At 36.0% G+C, this 16,420-nt stretch overlaps 1 protein-coding gene across 4 annotated transcripts in view; it reads right to left on the bottom strand.

Moving 5' to 3' along the window:
• Positions 1–1,259: 1,259 nt before the first annotated feature.
• The window catches only part of GSTCD (glutathione S-transferase C-terminal domain containing), a 56,298-nt gene continuing 41,137 nt past the window's right edge, over positions 1,260–16,420 (bottom strand). For all 4 annotated transcript variants that reach the window (XM_072335840.1, XM_072335841.1, XM_072335839.1 and 1 more), the window contains exons 8-12: positions 14,546–14,674; positions 10,912–11,045; positions 9,107–9,137; positions 6,089–6,158; positions 1,260–2,349 (exon numbers count right to left, since the gene is read on the bottom strand). In XM_072335840.1, the coding sequence (XP_072191941.1) occupies positions 2,213–2,349; positions 6,089–6,158; positions 9,107–9,137; positions 10,912–11,045; positions 14,546–14,674 (501 nt within the window). In that variant the 3' untranslated portion in view covers positions 1,260–2,212. The remainder of the gene's footprint in view (positions 2,350–6,088; positions 6,159–9,106; positions 9,138–10,911; positions 11,046–14,545; positions 14,675–16,420) is intronic.

Genomic DNA, 16,420 nt, shown 5'->3' with positions numbered 1-16,420 from the left:
CAGGTATTTGCATAAGAACCATTCTAATTCTTAACATTCAATGGAACTTTTTCACTTGAGGATGAATGACCAACAAAAAAAAATAATTCAAGGTATTCAGTTCACGAAACAAGTTAATGTTGCTCTCTCATCATGAAATATTTACCTTAAAAGTTGCCACTAAAATTGTCATCTTCATTATTAGTGCAAATGTATTGAATAGGCCTGTTCCAAGGGCTCCATCTCAGCTGATGGAGCTGAGATGAACTCATGAAAAATCAGCTCAGTAAATTGAAATATTCTAAAGAGGAAACAGCATACCATTAGTCAATAATTTTATCTCTAGAATCGCTGATTATTTGACCAGTTAACCAGGAAATTTCCAATAGTACCACTTACTTTGCATAAGCCTAAGTGTTCAAGTTGTACATCTGATAAAACTCAAATAGTTCAGTAAAATAATTTTGAGTTACTAGTTAAGAAATACAATGCTTGACACCTATGAAGTTTTAAAACTGTTTGGTTCACTCGGAAATGACTGGAATTATTTGTTATAAAACTAACCTAAATACTTTTCCCTCCACAAGGCTTATCAGGGGAATTGCTACAAACAAAAAAATAAATTTGGTTTCAGTTTTACCATATGCACAGAATCATAATATTATTCTTCATCATAAAAAGGTAATGGAGAGATTTCCTCACTCCAGACATCCAATCTGGAGTTTCAAATAGATTAATGTGAATAATGTTCAGATCTGACATCGTTCTAACTTAAAAACAGTTCTCTTTGGCAAACGTATCTCTGAGCAAAAACTGCAAAGGCAACTGATATTGCTGTATGTTTTATACTACCTACACAACCTTCCAAACCCTGCCTTCTCTTGTAACTATAAAAAAATTGCATAAAAAAACCACTATATTATCTAAGAATTCACAGTGAAGGTATGAATTAATACCTATTTGCTTACCTTTGTGCTTCCAAATAAGAGCACAGCTTCCTTCAATCTTCACATTAAAACAAATAATTAGATCTCTTAGAGAGAGCTTTCATAAAGAATAAAATATATTGGGATGCTTTTTTTCCTCTAATACCTGCTGCAGTTTGTAATTCTGTTTCCCACATGTGCTGATTAAACTTCAGATATATTTGAACTAAACCATGGCAGAATTTGGAAATGTTTGAAACTCACAAACATACGAGGAATATCTTGTTATGAGCTCTTTCCACTGCGACAGCATGAACAGACAGTTTTAAAGTAGGGTAGAAAACTGCATACTAATCCAAATGCAGAAGAACATTTATTTTCATTTAATGGTAACACATTTACAGTTGAACTTTTCAAATAGTTCCACAACTGCAACTTCTTCCAAATTTAAACTGAATATAAAAATAAATGAAGGTGATGTATATGGACATGAAAACTTCTTATAAAAATCATATCTGACAGTAAGTCTCTTTCAAATGGAAAGCAATCCATTTCAGTTAGCAGAGGTGGCAGTGAAGTAACCATTCACTGACATCATTGTTAGCTCCTGTAATCCAGTCAATGGAGAAATAAGGGTTTGCTTTCTTTAGCTACACACACACACTTTCCAATGACTGGGTACAGAATTTTTGTGCAGTATCCAAAGGTAAAAAATTTACACCATTTTAAAAGGATTAAGTTGGAATACAATATATGCAGAATGATGCTGAAAGCATTCTGACGAATTTGTATTGAGAATCTTAATGAAATAGTATGGCATTCTTTAGCAAAATCTAGCCAACACCTGTTGCACAGTTTTCATCACTAACATCATAAATCTGCTCCCTCTAGTGAACTGCATGACTGGCTGATAACTGCTCTGCCCATGAGCACAAACGAAGTTTTGAACATGAATGCAATTTTGAAGCAGCCAAGACAGCTTTATTGAAAAGGAAATGACCTTCCCTTCTAAGCCTTCTTCCCCTTTTTTATTTCTAAGCTTCTGCAGATGGATACCATTCCACGGACCATTGTTAGAAAAGCTTCTCACTATGAGAACCAAAAATTGCCTAATGACACACTACAAGTACAATTTGCAATGCTCTGCATGCAGTTCACTTTCTAAAACTTCTCATGCTGCTTCCTTTTCCAAACACAATGGGTTCAAGATGCACGATGTCTGGTTCCCAACTATGCTTCTATTTGCTGGATGCTTTTACGCATTGAAGATTTATGATCAACTTCAAATCAAGTGCAAGTTTCATAGTCTAAACTGGGGTGCCTACAATCATATTGTTCTTTGGAGAACAGCTCTCTGGCTCCATAGAAGTAACTTGAACAGAGTAGTTACTCCCTTCTGCAGCCCATGCTCGATCGAGATCCACAAGCCCCATACACCGCTTTCCTGAAAAAAAAGAGCAAAGGAGAGCACAGAAAGTCTAAAAATATGCAAGCATTATCAGAAATATGCACTTCAATTTTAAGAGGAAACATCAGTAAGTCATCTAAAAAAAGACAAGTGCCAAATCTGCTTTAAAATCTGTCTTAATCTGTTTTACTTCAAATAGACAGGCATTAATAGTTCTAAATCACATCTGCATCTTGTAACTTTCATTTACCAACGTTCTTGAAAAGGATTCTTAACTCTGTACATATGGAGAAGTATAATAGGCACAACTATTTTTAAGTATTCCCCAAACTTGCAGAAGAATATGTGCATTAAAGTAAAAGTCACAGGAAGAAAACATAGTTTATCCCTCAGCTCCTGAATTGCTGAATCCTTAGTCCTTTATAACCACAGTTGTTCTCCTGCTGCAGTTTCATCTAAAATCTGAAAATCTTTGGTTACTGAAAAGATGAAAATACTGAATAGTTATCCAGTGTAGTTGGTCTGAATACACATAAATGAAACTGTGAGTGAAGATCAGATTTGTCAGTACCCAAGGAACCTGAATATCCACAAATCTACAGGTCCTGATGAGATGCATCCCAGAGTCCTGAGGGAACTGGCTGACGCAGTCACCAAGCCACTCTCAAAGCCGACATTATTGTCCCTTTTCTCTTTCTTGAAAGAACTGCACAATCATATATATATATTTTGACTGAGATGAGGACTCATAAGGAGAATTCATATGTCCTGATGATGAACTGAATAAGTCAGGTATTCTAAACTACTCTTTTACTTGCCTATTTATCTCCCCTCAATATATACGGAATTTGCTTGCACCTGGTAAACATGTGTGCAAGCTTAAGGTAGTTGGCATGAACATGTCCCCTAGTATCTTTGCATTTCAGGACAGCTGGTGCACATCACACTTCAATAGGACGTTTAGTCCAGTCTTTCCTCTCTTTCCACAGTGAGCTGATGGCCAGAAGTATTTTCTCCTTCTCAACTGAATTCACTATTTTGACTTCATCAAGATAATGATATTTTGATTCTATTTGTGAGGGTAACTCACTGAATATCAAACAACTTAGAGACATGCTAATACTCTAGGCCTGGAAAAGATCTTTTGAACCTAGTCCCATATGGATTTATACGTATCAGAGAGAAATTATCAGTTTATACATCCAGTCAGGAATGATCTCTAAATTCCTTGTTGTGGCACTATTCTCTAATATCTGTTCCACAGAAAATTATCTTCTGCAATTAGTTGAACAAAATGGCATATAGAACACAACTTCCACTGAGAGCGGTATCATAATTATTCAGAGTTCACATATGAAGGGGGAGTTGAGAATGCCACAGTTGGGCACTGAGATCACCAGAGGAGCCAGTAAGACAGAATGAAATAAATGGGTCAGTTCTGTGATAAAAAGGAATACATTAGGTGGATTGTAGTGATGCTCATGAGACCACTGAGTATTCTTACACTCAGGTCCTACTACCACGGATAAAGGGTAAAACAGACTTGTCCAGCAAAAACACGAAGAACTTCATTTAAGAGGGAATCACTGCTTGTAGTGTGAGTGGTTTGTGTCTTGTTTTTTTTAATATTGACAGATACTACAGAAATTGATGGTAATTCCTTTGACTACTCTCCTGTTTTTAGTCATGCCGGTCACAGTCAGAATGCTGTACTTCATGTGCAGCTTATTTGGGGGCTTATAGGAAATTAAACAAAATTATGATATTTTACTGAGGTGGCATAATTGCTGAAATACATTCTACAATACTACCCTTAAAAGCTGAACAAGTCATTATCATTTACAACTGAAAATAAAAAGCCTTCAGTTGTTCAGAAATATCTGCATTAAATGAAATCTGCAAAGGTTTCTCAGTATCTGATTATGCATTGCACAAACATTAACAAACAAACTCTCACAATGGCTGCAACACTAATCTGAGTCAATCCTGCAAACAAGACAAATAAGCCCAACAAGATTCCCATAACATCAAGTTTCACAGCTGAAATAGGAAAATGGAATGGGAACGGTCTTCAATTAAACTGAGTGGTGTTACTTGGAACCTTAAGGGGAAAAATAAAACAATGATCATTCTTTAAAACATAAAGAGCAATGACATTTCCTGCCTGGGAAGGGGAAAAATGATTTGTGTTTGGTTTTTGTCAGGAAGAAGAACACACAAGTTATGTTTGTGATTAAAAAAACCCTGCAGTTTCAGAGGGAGAAAAGGCAAATGTTATGATCTTTAAAAGATGTTGTTGAGTCCTTTTCCAATTTTCAGTCCACCTGGCAAACAGCAGGAGAAAATGGCTGGTGCTACACTGATAACTGAATGTTGATTTTTTTCTGCTCACAAATACTGTGATGATAGCAGAAGAGAAGACAGGTTATAATATACTGTCATCTCAGGTACCTGTATTACTTCCTTTCTCTGTAGCTAGTATAGGAAATAATCAAAATTCTTTAAACAAATCTTATTGAAAAACATCATTTGCTTCCACTGCTTTAATATGTTTAGTAAGTGGGGGAGGAAGAACCACGCACATCAGCATCAGTTAGAAGATGAGGAGCTCTGCAGAAAAGGACCTGGGTGTCCTGCTGGACAACAGGTTGACCATGAATCAGCAATGTGCCCTTGTGGCCAAGAAGGCCAACGATATTCTGGCATGCATTAAAAAGACTGTGGCCAGCAGGTCGAGGGAGGGCATCATTCCCCTTTGCTCCATCCTGGTGAGGCCACATTTAGACTACTGTGTTCAGTTCCGGGCTCACTGGTTCAAAAAAGACAGGGATTTCCTAGGAGGAGTCCCTTCGAGGGCCACAAAGATGACAAAGGGCCTAGAGCATCTCTTGAATGAGGAAAAGGCTGAATAACCTGGGTCTGTTCAGTCTGGGGAAAAGACGACTGAGGGGAGATCTGATAAATGAGATGTACAGTTACATGTAATATGAACTTCAGTGTTTCTGATTATTAAATACTGTGCTATATACTTTGCTGTCTATGTGAGTAATGAGATTACGACCACCTTTACTCATTCCTTTATCACAGAAAACACTTAAGCTATGAACTGAGATTGCTTTCACCACTAATTGCATGGAAATAACCCAAAAGAAGACAGGTACTCTTACTCAAAATTGCAATAATGTAGAAATCTGAAACAGCACTGAATACTGAAAGGTGAAAAGTGAGTCATTTGCTGCTGAAGCTATATCATAAGCTTTCTCACAATAGGAAAGCTGGTACCCCAGGTAAGGGGCAAGCCAAATTCTGTTCTGATCAGAGTTGTCAAAATTACTCTTCACCATTTAAATACAATCCCAGAAAATCTTCAGATTATTATAAATTTAATATTGGGGTGGGCAAAATAAGTTATTACCAGCAATTACAAGCAGCATAAAGGGTTCACACTGCAACTCACTACTACAAATAGCTAGTGCTTTTAATGTGATATGGACTGGCAATAGAAGGACTTCAGTAAAGTTTACAAAAACCTCACTCTCTTTCACAGGTGAGAAAAACGTGGAGAGGCAAGAAAAAAGAAGAAAAAAGTAAAATGCAAACCTTCTAGCTCATGTTGATAATCGAGAACAAAGAAAACAGTTTTAAATATCATAGTTCAGAATAGCAAGGAGAAAAATGTGAAGAAACCCAGATTTCACAGCACTGTTTATTCCTTTAGATAGCAATATAAGGACTTTACTGAAATAGTTTAAGTAACAGCTGTAGAAATTCATACCTATCAGCTTTCGTTCAGGTGGAAGATGAACAGCTGTCTGATCTGCAAACCTACAGAGGATCATGTGCTCCTAAAAGGAAAAGTAAAGATGTTTGGTTCAGTAGCATTTCTTTCTTTCAAATACAGTAAGAGAAATCTAATTGAGGTTAGAACTAGATGATTTTAAGGTCCCTTCCAACCCAAGCTATTCTATGACTCTATGATCCTAAGTTTCTATTCAGATGTATTAAAAACACTATCACGTAGAAAACCATGTTTCAAAAAATAAAAAAAATAAAAAATGACGTGCAAATCTTAATTTTGATATGACTTTGGGTTGTAAAAAGAATTGAAAAATCAAGTGCAACTATAAGCAGATTTCTACTCAAGTGTGCATTTTTCTTCCCTGCCTTTAAACTCAAATTTTACTTTATCATACAATATCATACAGTATAATCGATGCAGTTCCCTACTAGAGCAAATGGACACAAGGGTTTTCAGCTCACAGCTCTGCAACAAATGTGCAGGCAAAATGAGAACACACTATTACGTTAGGACTCAATATGTTTTGCTCAGATAGTTCAGTTTAAATATGGCTATTTCTATTAGTACAGAAGGATTGAAAATGCTTAACTCAGAAGTGAGTACTGGGGAATGGCAGGGAGAAAAAAAAAAAGGGAGCCACAGGCAATGTGGCTGTTCTTAGGAGAGGGAACAGTGATAAGCAGCTTGGGAAGAAAATGAGGGGCTTGGCAAGAGAAAAAGAATAAAAGACTTGCCACTTAACCAGTAAATCTGAACTGACTCCAGTGCCTTAGCTTCCTACCAGAGATGAACCTTGAAGCTAAAGGCTAACTTATGACCACATCTCCTTCCTGCGAGAAACCAGTAAACTGTGACATCTTCTGTTGGTTAAAAATGAGGAGAAAAGCATTTCCAAAGTAACTAGGATGACCAATATAAAATGCACAAACTTGTTGCATGCAGAAGCCATTATCTTGCTTTTTAGAATACCCACAAAAATGCCTATCAAGTTTTCAAAGCTGTACATCCAAAGTCATTCACTCTTACTTCCCATTTCTTCTACAGGGAGAGCATCTTGACAAATTGAGTTTAAATAAAAAACAAAAACACGTCATGGTAGACATCTAGAGCTACCATAACCTTTGCAACTGCAAACAAATGAATTACAGCATAATGTTCTCATCAAAAACGTTTTGGTACTGCCAGACTTCTGGATGTCTTTTTAGATCTCACTAAAATGGGAGATAAGAGAAATGAATTTCAAATGGGAACTGGAGGGGGGTGACACAGACAATGTCTGGCTAGCACATGGTAGCTTTGGCTACTAGCCAGCATCCTGTAACAGTTTATTAATATGAAATATATAAAAATGCATACAGCTAGCTGTATAACAAAAGTTATTTATAACTAGGATTACTTGAGGCACCATCCAGCCTAGATCATTTGTACAAACTCTTACATTATTAAGAACAGAAATATTTTTTTAGCATTGTCCTTGGCCTCTATGCAGTTCTGCAACACAAAAACGATGCTGAAATTTCTAAAGTGGTGATAAAACATGTGATTTAAATATCCAGATACGAATAGATTCAAGGGAATAAAAGAGCGGAAAAATCATTAAAAAAATAAATAAATCAGAATTTCAATAATACTACACACACTATCCCAAGCTAGGCTTCCTTGATTTCATACGTTACCACAGGTTGACTTTTAACAATATGTGAGCAAATATTTTCTAATCTCAAACCTGAATTTTTCTTGATTGTGTGTTAAAGAGATGTAGATGCGCTGAGGGAATGTTAATCAACGGAAAAAACTAATAACAGATTCAAATCTCACTGAGACCTTTTCTTTTATCACTTCAAACTATGTGAATTTATTTCTGTGTAAGTCAGTGCAACGTACTTAGATCGGACTATCACAAAGATTATAAAAACTGAAGTTCCCTGTGTCAGCTGGCTGAAGTTTTCAGTTTCTCTTTTTCGAATGTCCTCTTACAGCGGGATCGAAAAGGACAATCTACCTGCTACATGCAGCATTCTCAGTATGCTCAGTGTCCCAGAGCACATTTGGAGATAAAAAATAACATCTTCCCCACATGCTTTTGTAATAGAAGACTATTCTGCATCTCCAATAATCATTGGCTTTTTGAAACACTGAGACTCTTAGCCTAGGATGTGATAAATTAATGTTAATAAATTTCTATATAATCTTGCTTCACTTGAATGGAAATATTCTCATACCACATTAAGTGCATCTAACCTTCACATTCCTGGTTGTTCATCACTAAGTTCAAACACACTGGACAAAGATTAATGAATCGGTACCAGTCATCTCCTGACTACTGCGCTGCTCTTGTCCTATTTTATTCCTGTTATCTTCATTCTGTCAGACCTGTATGCTTCATTGCTGCTTTCTCCCACTTTTCTCACAAACTACATCCACACAGACCTTGGCTCTCCAGGATCAAAACACATTTGGATCTTTTAAAAATAATTTTGAATAAAGTGGTAATGCTGCACAAAATTCTCAATGAAGAGAAATATCTCTTCTTGCTCATTTTATTAAACCTTTTAGACATAAATTAGAGGGAGAAATCTAATTTTACCAAAATTTATATAAAAGTAACAATTGTACCTAAAAAAGATTGCAAATTTCTAGAGCATAAGCATTAGTATTTAAGACTAGATAAGTAAACTGCTATCCTGTAAGTTTTTAACTGATACATGTTGAAGTAGGTATCTTAGAATTGGATTAGGAATGGCTCTCCTACACTTATGATGAAAATAAAAAGATCTTTTCTGGAAAAAAAAATAAAAATTAAATTTATGGAAACTTAAAAAATGGATGGTGAGGAGAAGGCAACACAGTGATATCTGCACTACTATGTAACACATGCGTTCCTTCTCAGTTAAAAGATAAATACTCATATTTCATTTGATAAGACCCAGTGAAGTGCAAGGAATGGCACAACACACCCTCCATTCACAACACAGAGCTGTATATTTTACATACCTTGTAGGATAAAATTTCCTTGAACCGATGACTGAGAAAAGAAAGAGACTAATTCAATTAACATCTTAAAATGCCAAGTTGGAATATAAAAGCAATCCTTACATACCAGACCACATTTTAAACAGAACAGTGCTATCTGTAGCAAACCAAAAGACCTTCAAAAAACTAGACACCAAGACACTTCATTTACTAATAAAGGAAAAGCACATTTGATGTCTTTTTCTCTTCCACTGAATTATTCATAGGAATCTCTCCTCTAAACTATTAAAAATGCTAACACAGGTTTACTAGGTTTTTCACAATTTCACCTACTAGGTATTGTACAGGTATAACCCTAGACATGCATATATATTCTGTGTATCACTAAAGTAAGTTGCTTCTAAGGTGGAACTGATTGAGGAATAAAAAGGGCCACACAGAATATGAGCCATGTAGTAATATGGGCAATCTGGCATGTTTTATAATCTTTTTTCTCCCCCTTATTTCTTAAATGTAAGCATTAAAATATAGCTCAAGAAATCTTTGATATGAGCTACACCATTTCCTACACTAGCTTACACTGTCAAGATTCATAATTTCAGCAAACACAAAACACCAACAGTTTACAATCTTGCAGCATCTATAGAAACAAAAGATTTAAACAGTGTGGTCTTCATGACCTAAAATCATAACCTGCCAAAAGTTGCTGTTTAACAAGCCAATGGAAAAGTAAGTTGCATGTGTGTTAACTTTAGAAAGCCTAAAATTTTATTGACCCCTTGTTAAGAATACTACTTTGTTGTACTTTGTCAGTGGAGAAAACAAAAGGGACACAAATGAAGATACGGGAAATCGAGTAAGAAAGCACTGTTAAATGCAAAGTTCATCAAACCAGTAAATTTTAAAGTGTTTTCTCTCCAAACACTTCTGTGACAACACACTTGAATACTGGAAAAATATATGAAAAATATTTTGTGTTATTTTAGATTTTGTGATCCCTTTTAATACATTACATTTCAGATCCTTATTGTAGCAAACATGTATCTGAGACAATGCTGTAATTCCTAGATATAATTAAATCTGATTCATCTTGGACACACAAAAGGCAAAGCTCAGCTTCAGGAAACAAATAAAATAAACTCCTCCCCCACCTAGATCTACTTAGAAAGCAGTTAGCATCTTCTGCCACTTTTTGCCTAAATTCTACATTCTATTTGTATCAATAAAAGGCATTAAAATTCTTAAGCCTAAGACACATAAACAACCCCAACATGGCTATTTTGGAGAACAGAATAGCTATACAGTTCACTGAAAAAGTATTAAAAATATGATCCAAAAAACAAACAAAACAAACAAACAGGAAAGCCCATCTACACGGGAATAAATCAGAACAGCTTCACAAGCAATAAATTGTGCCATAAAGCAGATTAATTTATTTTAACTGATTGCTTACATCTTTTTCCAGCATTAAAGTGCCAATTCCAGTTTTTACAGTTCTTTTCATGAGTTTTCTATTAATGTGGTGATCTCAGGGTAAGAAGCCTGCACATTTCAGTGATTTCTACAAACTCTATCTACTACATTGATAGTGTAAAGTCTTTGCAAACTTCAGCAAACAGATAAATCCAGAAAAAATAACCCAGAAATTACACATCTGTCTCTCTTTCAGGGATGAATTTGCATGAAGAAAGAGAAGATAGTTGCATTGTAATTGTAATTTAGCCTGGACACCTACAATGATTCTGACTAATTCTGCACTCTTTTAACATTTCCTTTTTTAAATTTAAATTGGTATTTTAAAGTTTATCTTGTTAGCCCTAGTTTACCTTCTTGGATATTTAAACTTCATCGTGTTCTGAATGAAGCCATAACAACAAGGGGAGATGACAAAGGCTGCCCGAGCCTTGATGCAATGTTCGATCACCATGTCTGTTGCCACACCACATGCATGTAAAGCCACCTACAATGTTGAAAACAAACAAATAAACAAAAAAACCACAACAGGAATAAGCAAATTCTTTACAACAATATCCTACCCTGTTGCATATTGTGGTTGAGTTACTTAAATATCTAAAGAGTGTTTAGCAATGAAAGCTGTTAGGCCAAAGGCCAAGGCCTGATCCTTAATTTCTTGGCTTTTCATTTCTCCATTCCACATTTATTCAGAGGAAACTTTATGACCAACTTCACTTCACAAGGGAGCAACCAACACTAAACAAATGTACCAGAAGCAGTCATAAGATAAACGCATGCATGGGTACATGGCACTACTGTATCAACACAAAGGAAAACAAGGTTCCAGAAAAATACTGCAAGAAACTACTATGGAGATTAGTAAAAAAATTTTGTTCAAGCAAAAAGTATTTAGAAATACAAAGCAAAACAAAACCCTCATTCCCATTTGTACCTTATTGGATACCAGACAATCCCAAACATCAAACAAAAATCAACAATGGGCCCCACTTGACCTGCTTCTATGGTCTCTCAGCTCTGGAGGAAACAGTCTGCCGTTCCCTTAATTGAAAATTGTGCCTGCTACTTTATACAGTGGTTCAGATTTGTAAAGCTGCATTGTTTTCTATGCTTTTATTTCACAGTAAATTTAGGAAAAACGTTTAGATCTGCAAAGCTCACGTTTCAAGGTTCAAAGCTGTTTTTCAAGGTACAGCAACTGGAAGATAAAAACTTTGCTCTCAGAAGTGGATTGTAACAAAGACTTTTTTGTTTGCTGGCTGCTTGATGTAAGCTAAGCTGAGCAGACCATTAATCGTGAGCTGAACTATAACTGCATACAGATGGTAACAAATACTCTTGTCTCAAGGAGAACTTTCAAATTAATAAATGTAGTAACTTCAATTATTTTTTTTTCTGTTTTTATGAATTTAACAACAAAAATGAAACTGGTTTAAGATCAGAACAATTCTTCATATTGCAGCTATTAGATTACCACAGAATAGTTACTTATACATTTATCCAAAGACCTCAGCTTTGCTTGCATGTTTGGGAAGGAACCCGTGTTAGGTAAATAAATAACAACCATGAAACCAGTATTTTTGTTGAGCCTAAGTGGACATAAAGGCAATTGGTTTCTTCTTTGGGTTCCTCAGAATCAACTTAGTTAAGTAAAAAATCACAAATAAAATTCAATGCAGAGGTTTCTTTTAGGACATCCTCTATAACAAACATGCTACACGAAACAAAGAGAATGAAGACAAATGCAGATAATGCATTTTGTTCACAAATTCATATGTTTGTGGAGAAAGGAATACAAAGTGGCCCCTGACTTAATGCAGTGTGAGACCATCGACCTGCATTTGTTCTCTGATGTTCCAATAGAGCAAGAGGGAATTGTTTGGTAAGTTCTCCTAAACCTGCTTTTGAACTCTTCACACATAACACTTCAGAAAATAGCCAAATAATACAGTTTTTCATTTTATAGTATCTAAAGATACATATACACGTTTCAAATTAATACCAGAAGCAGTGAGATGAAGAAAAAATGAACTTAAGTCTATGTCTTTAAATTTCACTATAATCCAGGAATTTTTTTGTCATGTCCACTCTCATGCTCGTGCTGTACTATTTCACTGACAGGAGTGAAATCATTCAATGAGAGATCACCTTTGCAAGTCTCAGAAGATCAATTTAGGAATGATACCTTGTCAAACTTTGTACATATCTATGCATCATTACACTGTAATTTTTGTAACAGACCAGCATTTGTGACAATGATTCAAAGGTAGCTAAACTTCACATAATTTACCTTCCAACATACCATCAAGCATCTGGGCTACTGCTATGAAAAGTTTACATACAGCTGCAAAGGAAAAGTGAGCACATCCAGAAGAATGAATCATTATATGAGACAAACTAATTCTGTAGCTTAGATTGATTCAGGTCTCCAAAAAGAGAAAGTTTCAGGTTTGTTTGTCAAATACATAATCAAGAGAATCAAGCTAAGTACACTGAAATCACAGGCCTGGAAGTGAAGAATTTGAGTCATTTTCTCCTGACGTCTATTTCAATATTTAAACTTGTGACAAGATTTAAGGGAGAATATAACATCCTTTTATTAAATAAAAACTTCACATAGATGGTTAACTTACTATTAGCCTTAAAAAAGAGCAAAAAAAGATCCAAAACTCCCATGATCACAAAACTGGAGGCAAACCTCACTGACCATCTATTATACATTTCAGACTCACAAACCACTAAATTATTCATGAGATTCTGATTTATATATATATTTTAAACAGATCTCTGATTCATTAAATGAGATCTAAACAGCAACGTAACACATAAAACAAAGCTAGACGATTGGAAATTGCAGTTGGAACATCTGTGCTAAAATAATTTGTCTTCCCCCTTCTCCTGCGCTATGCTTCGTTTCCTTGATCAAACAAACGAAATTGTTAAGCAGATCTGGAGGACGTACGTGCCATAAACCTTCAGCATTAAACATTTTAAGACGTAGCCAAAGAACACCCTTGGATGGATAGTTTAAGGAACAGTCAGACTTGCATCCAAAGATAGGAACTTGCTGTAAAAGTTCATATTCTATTAACAGAAAACAAGACTGTAAGAGAGGAATCTTTACAGCATTATGCCTTACTTTTCACTAGCACTGAAGAATTCTGGAGAGGAATTTCCTTTCAGGGTCTAAAGCAGACACTTTGGATCAGTACTCCAACCATAAAATCATAGAAACTTTTGAGTTGGAATGGCTTCCTAAAGGCCACCTGGACCAACTGCCCTGCAATGAACAGGGACACCTACAGCTTCATCAGGCACTTGAAGCCCCTCCAGCCTGACCTTGGTTGTCTCCAAGGACAGGACATCCACCACCTCTCTGGGCAACCTGTGCCAGTGCCTCACTGCCCTAAGTGTAAAACACTTCTTCCTCATGTCCAGTCTAAATCTCCCCTTTTCTAGTGTGCAACCATTTCCCTTTGTCCTGTCACAACAGATTCTGCTAAAGAGTGTCACCTTCCTTCTTTTAGCACGCCGTTAGATACTGAAAGGCTGCTCTCAGGTCTTCAAGTCTCCCTGGAGCCTTCTCCAGGTGGCACAGCCCCTTCTCTCAGTCTGTCCTCATAGAGGACCATCCCTTGGGTCATTTTTCTGGCCTTCCTCTGGACACACTCCAACATGTCCACATCTCTTCTGTACAAGAACCACCCCTTCCCCAGACCCCACGTTCAAGCAGCACTCTCATTTTTGTATTCGAGGAGCAGACTCTTCCTTCTTCACTCATAATGACCAAAGTGATGTCAGTTTGCAACTAATAATAAATACAAACCCCACCTAACATAGGTTAAAATAACAAGGATTCTTCTCATGGCATCAGAAATGATTGTATGAATATAACATTTTCTTTTCTCAAATATTGTAATCGTTTTAAAAATAATTAACCAGATACTGAAATTAATGTTCTGAAGTTAAAAAGCTATAAGCACTTACCCCAATGTTGAAAGTGCCATTAAAATAGTCCAAATTTGCTTGGATAAATGAAATGTTGTTTAAGCCTAGTTCATCACTTCTGTCTTTAGCACGCAACAGAGACAATTCCTTATTTTCTATGAGCACCACCTAGATTTCAAACATCCGACAGTGTAAGGCAAAACAAGACAGAGAAATCAAAGCACAACATCGCTAACATACACAAAACTTTGTAGTTTAGTTGAAAAAACTCCTCTAAGTTACTTATAAGATCAATAGAACATTAGCAGGTGACATAACAACAAAAGGTACAACAAAAGGTATCAAAGATCAACCAATATCAATCAGTTAGCAAATATTTTTATATTTCCTCCCCCCCCCAACTAGAACTTCCTTTTCTCAGGCACGCACCTCACATACTTGCAACTACACTAGGAATTTGCATGTTTCAAATCTCTGCCATAAAGAATTTTTTTTGCAAAGTTATGTTTGATGAAAGTCTGGGTCACATCAGCAGGACTGGATGGCTCAGCTCTATTGCTGGCTTCTCGACTTTGGCATCATGTTTGTTTTGAAACTGAAGAACCACTTTCCTCCTAATCAGTGAAAAGACTCATTTGGGTAGATGCACATCAATGACCAATAATGACCTCCAATGCAAATGTTTCCAAACAATTTCGTTTTGCTCTCCAACAGCAGTGAAAAATCTTTATACTCAAAATGTTGTCTCTGAAGGGTTAAAATACCCTAAAAACCTTTTTTTTTTTTTTTTTTTTTAAAAGGCAAGTCAAAGTAACCAGATGAGACAGAAGAGAAAAACAAGCACATATAACATAAGTAACTGTTTCTGTTCTTTATGTCATTTCACGAGGATGCTTGTTACTCAACTCAGTGAGAGATGTGAGTGAAACCTTGCATTCCCTGAGTTCTTCATCTCCTCCCTGTGAGACCACTTCTGTTGGTGCACAGCCATGGTCTGTAAACGCATGTCCCGCCCAAGCCATGGCCAGAAGCATACCTAGCAAAACAGCTAAAGAAGAAAGCAGCCTCTTCCTCCTTTCATTGAATTCCATCTCACACAGTAATTTCTCCAACAACAGGAGAGTTGGAGAAAAGAGTGAAATCATCTCCAATTCAGTGTCCAGTGTTGGAAAAAAAAAAAAAAAAACTTGTTTTTCCTTTTTGCCTTCATTTCTACAACACAACACTACGAAGACAAAAATTACAAGAAGACTGTACTCGTGTATGAAATCCTTCTTCTAAAATAAATAAATAAATAAGCAAAAAAAAAAAAAAAAAATCATTTTCAGTCCCCTCCTTGATTGGGCACAATTCACTGCAGACTGAGCATAGTACATGTATACAAGTACAAAGTGCAACAATAACCTCTGCCAGATTTCTAATAGCAACAATGCTATCATATTACACTTACGCTTTCTTCCTTGAAGGGAAAGAAAAGAAAAAAAAAGGGGGGAGATGCAGAGGCACTGCCAGACATCCCTTCATTACAAGGGCTTCATCTCCGTATAAACTTTGTAACACAAACTTACGGGCATTGTTAGAAAACAGTAATATCATCCATGCACTGTGTTTAGTTATTTTGCTCTGTCAATGCACATCCAATTACATATTTGTAGTCTGAAGTACATTTGGTTTTTTGTTTGTTTTTCTCTTCTTTTTCTGAAAAGGAACTTCTATTCTAAGCTTCCCCTTTCAGCAATAGCATCTATGCTTCTCCCCCAATAATACAATGTGATAAATATAGGTACTAATGAAATATTGCTTTATAGACCATAAGATTTCCTAAAAAGTAAACATTTCGTCTTCAAGATTATTCTCCCTTGCACCACATCTTTTTAAATATGATTATTAGAGAACAAAAGCTCACACCATGGG

This window comes from Excalfactoria chinensis, chromosome 4 (assembly GCF_039878825.1).
Source record: "Excalfactoria chinensis isolate bCotChi1 chromosome 4, bCotChi1.hap2, whole genome shotgun sequence".
Lineage (NCBI taxonomy): Eukaryota > Metazoa > Chordata > Aves > Galliformes > Phasianidae > Excalfactoria > Excalfactoria chinensis.
Note: the sequence above shows the minus strand (reverse complement) of the source record. Positions and strands in the feature narration are given on the sequence as shown.